At 37.4% G+C, this 15,783-nt stretch overlaps 2 protein-coding genes and 1 long non-coding RNA gene across 5 annotated transcripts; 2 read left to right on the forward strand and 1 right to left on the reverse strand.

Moving 5' to 3' along the window:
- Window positions 1-2,168: 2,168 nt before the first annotated feature.
- On the forward strand, window positions 2,169-3,999 carry LOC105013742. 2 transcript variants are annotated; one of them, XR_004576645.1, is made up of 5 exons: window positions 2,169-2,265; window positions 2,541-2,604; window positions 3,135-3,188; window positions 3,330-3,439; window positions 3,717-3,999. It is a non-coding gene; the product is annotated as an uncharacterized LOC105013742 (long non-coding RNA). The 2 variants fall into 2 exon arrangements; XR_001198390.4 differs by having other exon boundaries at window positions 3,138-3,188.
- A 1,025-nt stretch (window positions 4,000-5,024) lies between these two features.
- LOC105013744 (cell division cycle 42) lies at window positions 5,025-12,199 on the forward strand. 2 transcript variants are annotated; one of them, XM_010875508.4, is made up of 6 exons: window positions 5,025-5,197; window positions 7,741-7,866; window positions 8,060-8,132; window positions 8,225-8,334; window positions 8,424-8,621; window positions 9,591-12,199. In XM_010875508.4, the coding sequence occupies exons 2-6, from the start codon at window positions 7,762-7,764 to the stop codon at window positions 9,678-9,680; spliced, it is 576 nt and encodes a 191-aa protein (XP_010873810.1). In that variant the 5' UTR covers window positions 5,025-5,197; window positions 7,741-7,761; the 3' UTR covers window positions 9,681-12,199.
- On the reverse strand, window positions 11,994-15,655 carry LOC105013743 (F-box only protein 6-like). The gene is made up of 6 exons (XM_034295823.1): window positions 15,416-15,655; window positions 14,741-15,002; window positions 14,525-14,639; window positions 14,166-14,261; window positions 13,943-14,078; window positions 11,994-13,284 (listed from the first exon to the last, which is right to left on the reverse strand). Exons 1-6 carry the CDS (start codon window positions 15,485-15,487, stop codon window positions 13,138-13,140), a joined length of 828 nt encoding a protein of 275 aa, XP_034151714.1. The 5' UTR covers window positions 15,488-15,655; the 3' UTR covers window positions 11,994-13,137.
- Window positions 15,656-15,783: the final 128 nt, after the last annotated feature.

Consider the following 15,783-nt stretch of genomic DNA (forward strand, 5'->3'; position numbering starts at 1 on the left):
AAAAAAAGAAAAGAAAGCACTATGAATAACCATTTTCCAAAAAGTTGGGAAAGTAAAATGTAAAGAAAAACAGAATTCAATGATGTGCAAATCGTTTAAACCCTATATTCAATAGAAAATAGCACAAAGACAACATATCAAATGTTAAAACTGAGAAATGTTATTGTTTCTTGAAAAATAAATGTTCACTTTGAATTTGATACCAGCAACACATATCAAAAAAGCTAGGACAGGGGCAACAAAACAATGGAAAAGTTGTGTAATGCTATGCAAAGTAAATTGCAAACATTTTAGCAATCTCATCATCTACAGTACATAATATCATTAAAAGATTCAGAGAATCCAGAGAAATCTCTGTACACAAGGGACAAGGAACAAAGCCCAAAACCGATTTTGGATAGCTGTGATCTTCAGGCCCTTTGGCATCACTGCATTAAGAACAGACACAATTCTGTAGTGGAAATCACTGCATGAGGATGACTGTTGAAGGAGATGCTGGTGACAAAGCGGTTGGCAGTGTGTTCTAGGTTACTGAGTGACTCATCACAGTCTACAGCCATAGTTGAGGATTGGCAAAATGTTCACAGATATTGAATGAAACTGAGGAGTGAAGCCAAATACCAAGATATTTGTGGGTGCATTCAGTTCTAAGGATGACTGGGAGGCAGGCAGGTTAAGGTAGGCTCCAACTGAAGAGGAAAGATTAAGTTTATTATCATGTCCAATGGTAAACTGAGGTTCTTTTCGTCCTTCCACAAGGCAGAAGTATATTTGAATTGGCTGCCTGCTGGCTAGACTGTTCCTTTCCCGGTGGATCAAGCAATCTCTGCAAAGTTTCATCAGTCAGCATTGCTTGGGTGTTTTGCTAGCTGCAGGTGACATCAATGTTCTAGATAAGGAACACTTCCTTAATTTTGGACACTTAACTCAAGTCCTATATCCTGCCTTCATAGCCAACACTTAAAAAGAATGACCTGAGGATTTGCTGTCATGCTCCTCCCCTCAGCCTTCTTCAACGCACCCTTCTTTTAATAAAAAGGGGTGTTAGATTCTGTCCATTTTTGTTCCATGAACAGAATTAATGCAACCGGAAGTCAGGGGAGAGCCATCTTAATTCAGCATGAGGCTACGATGTTAACCTTCCATAGTTCTTTCATTTTCTCCAGTGATTACAAAGTTAACACAGTCTTTTATCCTCCCGCACATCCCCTCCAATATCTGGCTGTCTTCCAATCACATAAGTGTATTCAATATCCTAACCTTACATGGCCTGGTAGTGTGGCCTCTTGAGTTTCCAGGCTCCACAGCTTATCAGGTTGTGTGAGTCCCCTCAATAGTGGATACCAATGGCTTGCGATACGGTACCTCATATAGCACAACATAACAAGAATATAACTAAAATACATGCGAATCATCAAGTAAAGACAGGCTTCCTTAATAGAATGTGCCAACCTACAGTCCATGGGTCTATACATAGAGTCTATGACAGTCATATGGAAAACTCCTATCAAGAGGTATGGACATTGTGTTTGGGACTCATCAGCAATGCGACATCACATTTCCTACCTAGTGTTCTTCGTACAGAGATAGTTAATACTCTCATACATTGTGTCAAGCTTAATTCAGTTACTTTTCAAGCCAAATATCTATCAGGGGACATTCCAACTATTCTAACAATTTGAAACGTTCATTTAAAATCATAAAAATCTAATTTATATTTTGTGTCTAGTTTTTGAATACACTGTTTTTTTAATATATAATAACATATCTCCTATTTCTCCTTTTGGTAGCACTTCTCTTACTACATACTTTCAGGTGACGAAACAGTATTTCTTCACAAAAGAATATGTGTTTTTGAGACATGCAATATTTTGTCACGGATAAGCACATTAAAAACATTAAACTTGGCTCAGACTTCTGTCCATTCTGTCAATTTTTTATTCATGAACAAAATTAATGCAACCAGAAGTCAGGGGAAAGCCATCTTTATTCAGCATGAGGCTATGATGTTAACCTTCCATAGTTCTTTCATTTTTCTCCAGTATTTACACAGTTAACACAGTCTTTTATGCCAGGACACATGGGAGGTGGTCAGTGGTCATACATAGTCCAATACCCTCCTATAAGAAAGGTTTATCCAACAAAAGACCCTTGTATGGTATGTTCCAACCTATGATCAATGGACCTATCCATAGAGCCTATGTCATTCACATGGGAAACTCCTAACAAGACTGGAACAAAAAAATCCCAGAAGTGTTATTAAAGGTGAGAGCTGTTATCTTCTTAACATCTGAATATTTGTATTTTCTCCCCTAAAACATAAATAGTATACAATACAGAACCGTCTTGGGCAATTGTATAACCAGACAAAATTATGGTTTTCGGCTTGATAAGGCATTAGCCTTGTAGACGTTTCACTGTTAGAGTGGACTACAAAGAGGGGTTGAAATATAATGAGGGTGAGGGGCTCAAAGGCCAATATGTACTATATGAGGGGTTTATCTTTCTGTATTTTTGTCACCAAATCCATTCTCATGCAGAGACCAACACTCATGCAGAGACCAACAACATTTGCCGACGAAAATGGGAAACAAAACATCATATGTAAGTCATTTCTGTTCCCAAATTAGAAAATTCACAGTATCCCTAAGGTAATATATTGTAAACCCAAACATGTTGACATTTCTATATGAAGTTTTGATTTTATTTTAATGGTCTACATCAGGGGTATTCAGATGTTACTCTACGAGGGCCGACGCCTGCTGGTTTTCTATTCTACCTCATCATTAATTGGACTCACCTGGTGTCTTAAGCCTGATTAAGTCCCTGATTAGAGGGTTGCAATGAAGAAATGGAGTGGAACTGGCTTCGAGGGCCAGATTTGAATACCCCTGGTCTACATCATGTAACTCGTAGTTAGTGGTTTTGCATCATTGAAGCTTGGCCGTGCATGGATAAGTAAAAGGTGACCTTGTGGTGGCAGTGGTTTGGACTTTTGTGAACAGGCACAATTTGTCAAACAAAAGATACTGTATGTGTAACCCATGTTCCTTTTCCTTTACATAATGTTAAAGCACTACTTGAATTTTGGTCTATTTTTCCTCATTTCTTTTTTATTATGGTAAATATTTAAGTAGTAATCCCATTTATAGAACCAACAACTACAACAGAACCAACATAGACCAACGGTAAGGATCAACTTCTATTAACTGATACAGTCACTTTAATACCCACATTTGCATTCACACTAAGTCAGATAGCCTATTTTAAAGGCTAACTCTAAATAATAACTCCTTAATCATTTTTCTTCTCAATGTTTTACTCCTCAGGCCAACATCAGCAGAACAGATTATTATTGTCCTTTGTATTTGTTTTCTCCTGATTGTGGTTGCTGCTCTATTAGTTTGCACTTCAACACACTGGAAAAGGGAAGCTTTGGGTGAGTGAGGTCACATTATTTTAAAACATATTTAACCTAACACAACTGGAAATGTATACAATAAATATTATTTTATTTTAATTTTAATATACTTAAATTTCCCATCTCTGATTTTTTTTCTAGGATGTGAGTTAAAAGCAAAACATTATAATAAACCTCAGGTACAGAAATGTATACCTCAGCACTAAGACAACAAAAGCATTCCTATGCATTTAGATCAACATTCTGTCGTGATACTACAATGTAGTATATAACTTGTTTGTACATTCTTTTTCAGACGGTTGTTATTGTAAATGAGTATACACATGTGAACGTTGGTAAATCCAGTGAATAGCTGATGGAGGAAGTTATTTACAGTGACCTGGTGAGCCTATAGGGCCTGACACCAAACCTTCAATAGCCACAGAGATTACTGCCAGCACTGGAATCGGAAATTCTGAAGTTTCAAATGATTTATAATGCACAAATATGCATGTTTTTAGTATTGGAATCCTTTTAACTTTAATGTGTTTGTAATGAGGCTACTAAAGGTGTAAATAAATATGTTAGATTTCTATCAATTTAAATGGCAATTTGTTATACACAATATATTTCTTTCATGTTCATGATATTTTTTGTATTAATGAGAACAAAGTAGCATATAGAAATAAAAACTGATTTAACAATCAACAATTTTTTACAACATTTCAATATAGAATGGAGGCATTTTCTACCACTAACAGTAGAAATAGTTTCTAAGCGTGTCACGTGGAGTATTGCTCATCATGGGCCCAAATCTGACATGAGATAAATAGATTAACATGAAATATGGTCCCCCAGTTCACATGTTAAATCAATTCACTGGGCAGCATGAAACATCAAGCTATAAACTTAGTACAGAAGCTATAAACATTGCAATAATGCTGAGATCCTAGTTCTCACTTCTCTAACAATAGCTAATGTTGTCCAATATGTTAAGACTTCATGATTTTCTATAATGATTTGAAACCATCTAACAGGATTCTTTTTGGAGTTTTCACATTGGTGGAGGTGTTCCTATGAAAATCTAATAAGGGACATCTAGAAGAAATAGTTGTTTAAGAAAAGAATGAATCTGTTTGGATTGGTTCCTAAAGGCCTACAGATGTTTAAGAAGGAATACCATGTTAAAGGTGATGATCCATCAGGAATCACATTTTAGCTATGAAGTCCCAAAGGGCAAATAAATAATTGGTTTGGAAGAAAAAATAAGAATGACATCCAATTCTACCCCTTTAAAACAGAGATAGTGGTGCATCCCCTCCCCAAACGACTTCCCGCATACCTCAACCTCATTTTGAAATTACGTTTAATAAACCAATTAAACCCCTAGCAATTCTACGGAAGTCCCGCTCTGAGTTTTGTCAGCAATAAACGGCAACAGATGGCACTCCTAGCAAGCGTTAAGGGGATGGGGTGGTTTGAGATGAACGGAATGCGGTTTTGGAGTGGCTTTGTATTTTCAATGGGCTAAACATGTGATTGGAATGAACCTTTAAAATTCCAGTAGGAATAGGATGGTACCAAATCATGTGTGTAGGGAAAGCAGAACCGCCCCTTGGTCAATCCTCTATCCATCTCTGTGGTCACCGTCAGAGCAACATCCGCCCTACGTTACCTGACTATTGTGCACCCTCTGCTGGTGTGGACTGGAGTCGCATTCATAATTGGTACTAGCAGCAGACAACCAAGCAGCTGCCAACGCCCGGCGAAGTAAATACCTGATGCAGTGAGGAAAAGGTTGGTATATCTTCGAATTAAATGTTATAGTAATCAATAGCGTGTAAATTTACCCAATACAAAGCTATTTTGAAGGTGTATAGCTATAGGTCTGACATTTATTCGTAATAATAAGAAAAATGTATAGGAAATTGAGAATGCTACTGTAGCTAGCTGTTCACACCGACCTAGTTATAGCTAACGTTAGATAGCTAGCTTGGCCTACGTCAGTTTAAATTTAGGAGGAGCAAAGTAGGTACTTAGCTAATGTTAATTTCTCTGATTTATATTAAGTTTGTCCAACTTAGTCCTTAATGTTGTTGCTAAATATCCATTAAAAGAATGTATTGAGTTTGACAACGTTTCTTCACCAGAAGCAAACAGAACGAAACCGGGAGGGGACGTATAACATTCTATTGGTTTTGAAATAAATCCACCTAAGTCACTCCCTTTTTTTTTCTCTTGAAGAAACACATAATACATTTTGACTAAATGTATTCATGCCTGGCTTGCAATCCATCTCGAAAACCTGTTTAGACAGTACATCTAATTAAACAAAAAAGCACCAGGGGCTGTGGTATATGGCCAATATACCATGACTAAGAGCTGTTGTTAGGCACGACTCCTCACGGAGTGCCGGGATACTGTACTTAGGAAGTATTCACAATGTCACAAACCCCCAAGAGGTTTTACATAGTAAAGGGTGAACCACACCTCAGTATAAACTGGTTTACAATGCAATTATAACAGTAACATATTATGTGAAGTCATACTGGTGGTATAGGTATCATACCGCAGATTCAAGCCAATCCTCATTCAGGATGGGACCACCCAGTTTATAATTAAGCATGATTGAGTGCAGTATGTGGCCAATAGACCATGGCAAATGTCGTCTCAATACCTAAGCAGCATAGAGGGAGTATTCATTGTTTTGTTGTTTCTCCTGCTCAGAAATCATGGGTACATCTGTAAATTTAACATGATTTAGAAATGTTACAATCTAAGATAGGGTCGCATCCATATTTTCTTATCAATTACAAGTAAACAGATTGACAAGCACACTAAAATGTAAGTACAGTTCTAATTTCAATGTGTTTGTTAGCAGTGTAGCTTAGTTGGCAAATGTTAGCTAGCGGTAACGAAGCACTAGGAAGTTTGCAAAGCATCTTCTAGTGGCCAATTCAAATAGATTACCCATCAGGATTTTGATAAAATATTTCCCCATTATATAAAACTGGCAGAGGTTACACATGTAACCAACTGTGTGAATAAGCCAGATGTGCTGAGTTCATGACCATAGACAGCTGTCAATGTCAGCACAAGTGCCTCGCTGCCTTCACAGTGCCCAAAACCTCAATAAAAAAAAAATCACGATTTGTGCAAATTCTGTATTTTTTTTTCTCCACACAAGGGGCATTATTCAAGGGGCATTTAACACAGCGTAGCTCATGCCAAGCTGTGCGATACGCACGCTAAAATCACCTGCATGCACCAGCATGCTGTGATGTTTAGTATGACAACTAGGGCAGCTTTAAATTAAGTTTTGTTAGGAAGTATTGGCTGAGGATGGAAGTGTTCCCAACCTTTAACTGTTTTCAGTTGTCTAGCCTAACTATAATCAGCAGGCTTGAGTAGGATATGTATTTAATGAATGTATATCACTCAATGTTTCAGTAATGTTGGTAACTCATTTTACGGATGTTCTACCAATTGTGGAATATTTAGCGAGGTTATGCTGATCTGCAGGCCTTGTGCTTATTTTCTTGACCTCCCCCAGGATTCTTGCACATGTGTTCATGTGTCAGGATAGCAGAATAATGTGGACATATGTTTAAGTGTTAAAAAAATGTATATTCAAAATAAATGCATCCCTTCATTGAGGATGCACACCTGATTAGTCAATATTGGTCAACACCTTAGGCAGCAATTTTGTATATCATCTTTCTTGTGCAACTGTCTAAAGCTGTGCACAATTCGATTTTGCAATATTTCTCTGTTATTCCTTAATTTCTGTCAAGGTTTTCAGAAGGTTCACTGCATTTCCACATGGTTTAATGCATCATCCACAACATAATTGACTGTGCTCTTCAAAGAATGAAATGTCTCATCTGTTATTTTTACCACATCTACCAGTTACTGCCCTTTATGAGTCTTTGAAATATCTCCCTGCTTTTGGGAGATGAATCTCCACTTGAAAATCAATACTTGACTGTGGGAACCAATAGTGTGTGAATGAGACAGGAAGGGGTAGGCTAGTCATTTTTATTTAATCTCAACCTACAGTTTTTTGTACAGTGAGGCCCCACATGTAATTATTGTGTGACATGTTAAAATAATTTGGGATTGTCTAAATAAAGGGGGTAAATACTTAGACAACTCTTTTAGTTATTGCATTTGTAACATAACTACACATGAAAAGATTCAAGAGTGTGAATACTTACTAGGCAACCTCCACTGTCTGGTTAATATCACCATAATGGCTAGGTGGATACTTCCTTGTCACTGGCTCACCTTAGTCTTGTTGCTAAGTTATGCATAACTTCAGTTTCTATTTTCTCTTGCAGACATAAGCAGAGAATTCCAATATGCAGACAATTAAATGTGTTGTGGTTGGAGATGGAGCAGTGGGAAAAACCTGTCTTTTGATTTCATACACAACCAACAAATTCCCCTCTGAATATGTACCAACAGTAAGTAGCTGTAGCTGTCCATACATTGGGTTTCCCTCACTGATTGTTGATCAAAAATTACCTGATTTTGAGGTAGACTTCTAATTTTCATGTTTAACACTTTATCTGAAAATACTTGGATCTTCTCAATAACTACCATTCTTAATAATCATGCAACAGAACAGATCAAATTCTCCTATTTTTTCCATCACAGGTGTTTGACAACTATGCAGTAACTGTCATGATTGGAGGTGAACCGTATACCCTGGGATTGTTTGATACTGCAGGTTAGAGTTGGTCATTCGTTTTCAATTTCATGAAATAATATTTTTTTTGCTGTTATTTACATTTAATAATTGAATGGAATCTGGTTCTGCAGGTCAGGAGGATTACGACAGGTTACGTCCTTTGAGCTATCCCCAGACAGATGTTTTTCTAGTCTGCTTCTCTAGTGTTTCGCCCTCTTCATTTGAGAATGTTAAAGAAAAGGTGAGCCAGGCCACGTAAAATGCGCGAGGTAAAACTGTATGACATTCATTATTTAACATGACTATCCTGACGTTGCTCCTCTCTTGCAGTGGGTACCTGAAATCACTCACCACTGTCCCAAGACACCATTCCTGCTGGTTGGAACTCAGATTGATCTGAGGGATGACCCTTCCACAGTAGAGAAGCTGGCCAAGAACAAACAGAAGCCCATCACCCCTGAGACAGCTGAGAAGCTAGCCCGTGACCTTAAGGCAGTCAAATATGTTGAGTGTTCTGCCCTGACACAGGTGAGATTCTATTTACATAACGACTGGAAATGTAGACGTGTTCACGTTAGACATAGCATGTAGCTCTAGTGTCTGTTGTTTTTGTGCTTAGCCTGTGTCTTGCCTTCTGTGTTAGTGGTCTACTGCTGGAAACCCATCCACATGCAATACTCCTGTGTGTCTGCTAACTAACCTCGCTCTAACGCTGGTTATATTCCCCTCTCTCTTCCCCCTCTCTATAGCGAGGTCTGAAGAATGTATTTGATGAAGCTATCCTAGCAGCTCTAGAACCCCCTGAAACCCAGCGAAAGAGAAAGTGCTGTCTTTTCTGATGGCAGTCCTTTTAAACCTTTGCTTTGCCACTTTGGTCGTCTGCTGCTTCTTTAATGTAAAGAAATGTCTATTTGTCAAGTGAATAACCAAATGGTCTTTTAAAATGTGTGCCCATTAACTTCTTTCATTTCAATGCCCAATTTTGTTTACACTTGGCCTAATCATAGTTGCCCATACTACCTTGGCCTTTATGGCAAGGATGCCAATCTATATTTTTCTATGGGAGAGAACACTTTCATTTTGGCACTTAATGTGCAAGTTTACATTAGGCTGCAGCTGAGTTTGTTTTCCTAAAATATATTACCTCAGTATTTATATGCTTAAATTCCATTCAATCTTTTCTTAGAAACATTTCTGTGCTGTCTAAAACAAGTATTATGAGCAACAACTGTTTTTCTATCACGTCAATGTTATATTTTTTTTCTATATTGAAAACAGTAGCTACACATTATTTAAAGTTTCCCACTGGATGTTAAGATCTTCAAGATTTTGAGAATGACTAAAACCTGTTATGACATTTGAATAAAGTAAAGTTACAAATTAAAATTCTCCAAGTTAAAATGTGTAAAGTTTGTAAATGATTTCCATAGTTTTTTCTTTGTGGTTACACATTACACGGTTAAATGTATTTGGTACATTCATGTTTTGTGTTTGCAGAAAGGACTAAAGAATGTCTTTGATGAGGCAATACTGGCTGCCCTGGAGCCTCCGGAACCCAAGAAGAGGCCCAAATGTTTGCTGCTCTGAATAGTTCCCCTCGTCTGTTGGTTGGACAATTTCAACCACACTACTTGGAAAAAAGCAAACCATTGTTGCACAAGAGTACTTTACTCCTATTGGTAACTGATGCAAATACTTCTCAAATGTTTGCAAATTTAGTGTGTGAACTTTATTGAAGTAGATAATAGTATACTTAGTGTCATTCCTTGAGCCATCTCAGTATTTATAAGTTAAACAGATTGGTTGCGTCATAGTGTTGTCAGAGTGTGAGATGGTTGCAGACAAACAGCTTATGATAGGGATCAGTGACAGCAGAACAAATCCCATTAGCTTTCTTTAGTGTTAGTCGGACATTATGAAGTATTTACCTTTTTAGGCATACATAATGCTGTTGAGAACACTTCATACAAGCATGAATCCCCCTCAGTGATGATAGCTGTGTGAAGGCAGTGGTAACAAATATATTTAGACCTTTGATATCCACTTAAAATATTCAGTGGTTATCAAAGGTCAGCACACCCTTATTGAAATTGTAATTATATTCCACTTTTCTTTGCCAAAGATTTGTAGTCAAATTGCACAGCCCTCTTTTAGGTCAGTCCACAGTTTGTCTATAGGATTGAGGCTCTGACTTGGCATTGTCAGGACATTGATTTTCCGTTTTGGAAAATCTTATGAATGGTCATATTGAAGTTATAAGTTTGGCATGGTTTATCTTGATTCCAGCATTTTGAATTTAAGATTTATTTTCAGTAAGGGTTTGTTGACTTTTGACCTCTTGTACATGGTATGGACAATAGATTAACAATATCCTATTTCAAGACACTTGTGCGGAATGGTCAGTCAGACAAATCTGTCAAACTTGGCCAATAACAAAGACAAGTTGTGAGAATTCACACCCCAAAAAAGCTGAGGGTGCTAGTAGATATTGTTCGCTTTTTGCATAGAAGCATTTGTCTCGAATTCAAGTCAAACATGCTATGCTCGCATACTCCTCAATTTTGTCTTGGGGGAAAAATAGGGAGCAGACCTCAATTCACTAGAGGATGATAACAATATGTAACAATCTACTACCAATTGTAGCTCATTGAAGGAATATTTAATTTTGTGAAAGATAGTAGCTGGTTTGCTGTTCTGTAATGCGACAGATGCAGCTTTATTTACATGATCTAACAGATATCCTTTAGAGCCATATGCCCCCCAGTATTTTGATTTGCGAAAATTAAAAGATGACAAACAGTGGGAGTGACATATTCAATGAAAGGCCTACTTTGGTTGTTCTGCCAGGCGTATATGCGCTGAGCACAATAGACTGGGTATGGGTTAGGTGAAATAAAACACTTTACCTATATTCAAACAACTATCACCCCTCACCTAGGTTAGCAGTAAAGGAGCAATAGACATACGGAAGCCAACCCAACCCAATCGTAATGTGTTATGACATAAATGGACCACCATTGAGATGTGCCTTTTGATAGGTAAATCAGGTGTTGAAATACATGAAAATTAGACTGAAGTGCCACTTAACCTTTTGGTTTTGTATACCAGCTTTGAACAGCTGCTGAATGAATTTGCCTGGCTTTGAGGAGTTGTTGGGGTTGTCACATTCATGAATTCTGTAGTGTATTTCCCCACCAAAATATACTATATAAGCCATGAGCAAGGAGTGTTGGTCAGGCCTACATTTCAACCTGGTGTCAGGACTGAATGAAACATGGTGTAACTACATTTCTGACAGGTGATTTTTGTGTAGTATATTACATCTCTGTAATAATTAGGTTAAGTTAACGTTAACTACTGTTATGCATTACAGTACTGAGGTTAGGAAATTAGATTTGTACATGCAACCATTAGAGACAGCATATCTACCCATTCACAACACCCTTGAAAACTGTGACTCTTTAACTGAATTTGCTCAGCACTGCCCCTAGCAGCTGGTATACAGTGTTGAATTTACATGCATGTTCTCTGAGAACAGCCTGAACTATTACGATAGGCAGCCCAGTTTTTAGCTTTTTTTAAATGATTTTTACTCATTGATATTTTGACCAATCAGTTCTGAAAAAGATCTGATGTGAAGAGAATGATCAGTGAGGCTAAGGCTTCTCAGCTGTTACCTCTGATGTACTGCTGCAATATTAGTTTGAATCCAGCCCACTCTGCTCTACCATCCTTCATTCACCAGTGTCTCTATCAATAATAAACTACCAATTTGTGGAAAAGGTTTCAGAATTGGCCAGTCTATGTAAGAGCAGCCACTGAGAAAATCATTCAATATACATTGCTAATAATTGTGCAAAGGACCAAAGTTAACTCAAGTAGTTGACAAAACCATAAAGATGTGTTTTAGTTGTGTTTTTTAGAACCTTATTCACAAAAGAAAAAGGTTCAAGAAACATTTTATACAGGATAATACATCTAGTAGCCTACAATATGTACATTGACATTTTAGCCCAGTTTCTATATTTTCATTTTCCATTTTGTCATTGAATGTTTTCAGATCTTCATTCAAAACCTGATATTAAAAAGAAAACAAAATGTAAAAATTTTTTTTTTTTAATTTTATTCAAAACCCAGAAATGTTGCTAACTTATAGGGGAAAGCAACTTTTTTCAGATGACAACAGAAGCCTTCAGTTCAAATTTTAGGATGCACCCAAAATAATGTTTGGTAAGTAAATGGTGTGAAACACTTAGCTAAAGGTAGCAAAACCAGTTCTACCAGAAGAGTGTATCTTGCACCAACACTGCTAATGAAATGAAATAATTTTAGGAGAGTACACTCAGGTTCCACTGATTAACTGAATATAAGGTATTGGTTAAAGATCTGACAACGTTTAGTCAAAATGTTACATAAAAAAATCAGAAAAGGGAAAATACAGTTAAGGCACTAGAATTTAAGCTTACAAAAACGTAATGTTTCTTATCTAAATACATGTAATCCCTGTAACCTCTCGATATACATATTGCAATTACATTCATTCAGATACCTCAAACAACTCTGGAACTCTTTTTTCACATTTCAACTAACAGTGACTGGTTTACACATAGGACAAAAGGTGGATGCAATTAATAGAAATCTGGCAGGCTCCGGCCCTCAAACGGTAAGAGTTGAGGACCCTTGGTATTGATATTTTGAAAATTAGATGAGTGCAACCAAGGTGTCATTCGCCTTAAAATAGATCAGACATTTCTGTACATTCAAATTTCCATTCACATCTTCCCTTATTTGGTCTGTCTTCGTGGTACTCCGGGAACATACTGTGCACGTTTGCATTGATCTGTGCAATTCAGAGACACAAACAAATGAACATTTCCACATCCAATATAATTAATAACTACAGGGAAACAACAATACATATTGTCTCAATAACCATAAACAAAGGGTAGTATTCCATTACAGAAAGCTTCAGATGTTAAAAGCTGTCAGGAATGCACAATGTTCACATGTAACTTCTTGGTAGAATAAACAGGAACACCGACAGCTATCGGTCGACCGATGGGCATATCTCGACACTACTGTTGGTGACCCGAATTCCATACCAACCAGCCCAGAACTGAGTGTCCTTTCCTCCATGAACAAATCGGATGTATCGCACACCAGGTCCATAATTCTTGAACACATGAGTCATCTGAAAAATTTAGAATTGAAAAGTAGATTTTTCTTTAGTTGTAATAAGTATGCTTTGAATATTAGGATTATTAGAATAATAAAAGGTGTGCTTCTCATTACAGGCTAAAGCCCTTTGGGTTTCCAACCACAACGGTAGAGCTTTGTACCTGTTCTTAACTGCGCTGTTTGTCTTTTCATCGTCTTTTCAAATGTGTAAAATAAAACTAAAAACATTCTGCAATATAAATTCTTGGAAACATCTGACAGTAAAATAAGACAGTAAAACCCCCCCAAAAAAATGTTACACGCCCATGTACACTCATTGGGCAGTTCATTAGATACAACCACTTATTATCAGGTTTCTGACCGGATTCCCTCCAGAACCCACATTATTTGGGGCATAGATTCTGTTCCAAAGTGATATTGGTCCATACTGATGCTATGGCATCACGCCATTGCTGCAGACTGGACATTGATATTGCAAAAAGCACATTCCATCTCATCCAAAGATCAAAAGAATGGACTTTCCACTCAGTTTTCCATGTTGGTGATCGAGTGCCCACTGGAGTTGATGTTGATGTCTTGAACGTCTGTGTGATCCATGTCCGTGAACAGCATGGAGTAGCTAATAAACTGACCATTGAGTGTCTACTGGGAATTATCTAAACACATTTTACCTGATTCCATTTCTGATCATTCCACTGTTCAAAGATGACAGGAGCTGGATTAAACTTCTCAATTGTTTTCTTCTTATGATTCAGCAATTCCACACAGATCTCATATTGAGAACCACAGTCCCAGCGTGGAGCATACCTGATATGGACAAACACAGATGGTACAGTAATATTTCTCTGAAAACAGTAGAGTGGCAAAAAGTCAAAATTCCAATATTATGCTCACCAGTCAGATATTACAATGTCAGGTTGAAATTCATCCATGAAAGAAGGACTGTAACCCTCTTTCTCCAAGTGAATCAGCTGAAGCTTCAAACAGGGCCTGAGATGAACCAAAGCCAAGAGGACATATTTATCATGGTAAATACAGCACCTTGAAAGCCATTACAATTAAATATTATTCACTTGTTGAATCAGGCTAGACAATAAGTGAACTGTCAATTACATTGACCATCTTGCAGTATAACTATTATCATCCAAATGTTTATTTATTTCTTTTTTACTTAAAACTTCTGGATGTGAAAAAGGTGATATCTTCTCACTGTAAGAAATATGGGATAATAATGGCAATATTGATATACTCACGAGTAAGAAGTTACAAAGAATCTTTGGACGGTAGTATCAGGAAGTGGCACTCCCACGGATTCAATTGACCATTTATCCCCTCCATTCTTTATTATTTGCCAGTCATTAAATTTATCTGTAAAAACACAGTAGGGGGTATTTAAAGTGTTGTTGATGGAGTTAATCACAGGACCCCTTGAAACAGAATGTAGACACTTCTCTCATCTCAATTCTTACCATCTGCTTTGGGGTTCTTGATAAGATTACGTCTCTTTATACACAAGAAATAAAACAAACGCCAATCTTTGGGTAGCTTAGCGGCATCACATGGCAGATACCCCTCTCTTCGGCACCTCTTTCTCCAAAGAGAATCACTGTCTACTAACTGTTTCCATTCTCGACACACCAGTCGACAGACCCACACCAACTGGTGTGGAGGAACATTCAGGAACATCTCCTCCAGGACTTCCAGGGGGAGCACAGGTAGCACACCTGTGGACTAAACACAAGCATGGATATTTTCATTGAGATTAGAGACGTTTTATTAAAACACAAAGTCATATTGTAGATTATACACAACCAAACACATGCTTAGATAGGAATAGGTTAGCTCTAGACTAAACCTCCTTAGAACAGCTCTCAGACGAGCTGATGGGACTACTCTCTAGACTTGGGTAGTCACTTGTCTCTATACTATCCCTGCCAGCATGGTAAAATGAATTAGAGGACCCGGTCTGACTATATAATAAACAGAATGTATCAAGACAATGACCAACTGGGACATTATGAGTGATCAAACAGAACAACCGATACATATCGCTGGCCGACCAGTTAACTACCGTACATAAAAATGGCGCATTCCGTCAATTGCCCTGTTAAAATATACGTTCATAACAAAAATGTACTACTTACGTTTTTATTGACATAACCTGAGTCCGAATCGTTGTGCGTATTTAGTAAGGAACCAATTTTTGCTGACTTCATCCCGAAGAAACGTATCTACTTGAAAACTTGGAAAGCACCGCTAAACACGGAAGTAGGTTGCAACTGACTAGATAACTGTAGTAATTACATATTCTCTGTTAAAAAAGGAAATGGAATAAAAGTGAAAGAAAAACAAAAATAGTATCAGCGTCTTGTGAGCAACATTAAAGAAACACTTCCGGGTCACGAAAATCTGGAATTTTTCAAAATAAAAGAGACTAACAAATTACTTAAAAACTGAGATAAATTGAGTTTATTAATTGTTTGAGAACATGTACCTCTCAAAACATTGACAA

Source organism: Esox lucius, chromosome 12, assembly GCF_011004845.1.
Source record: "Esox lucius isolate fEsoLuc1 chromosome 12, fEsoLuc1.pri, whole genome shotgun sequence".
Lineage (NCBI taxonomy): Eukaryota > Metazoa > Chordata > Actinopteri > Esociformes > Esocidae > Esox > Esox lucius.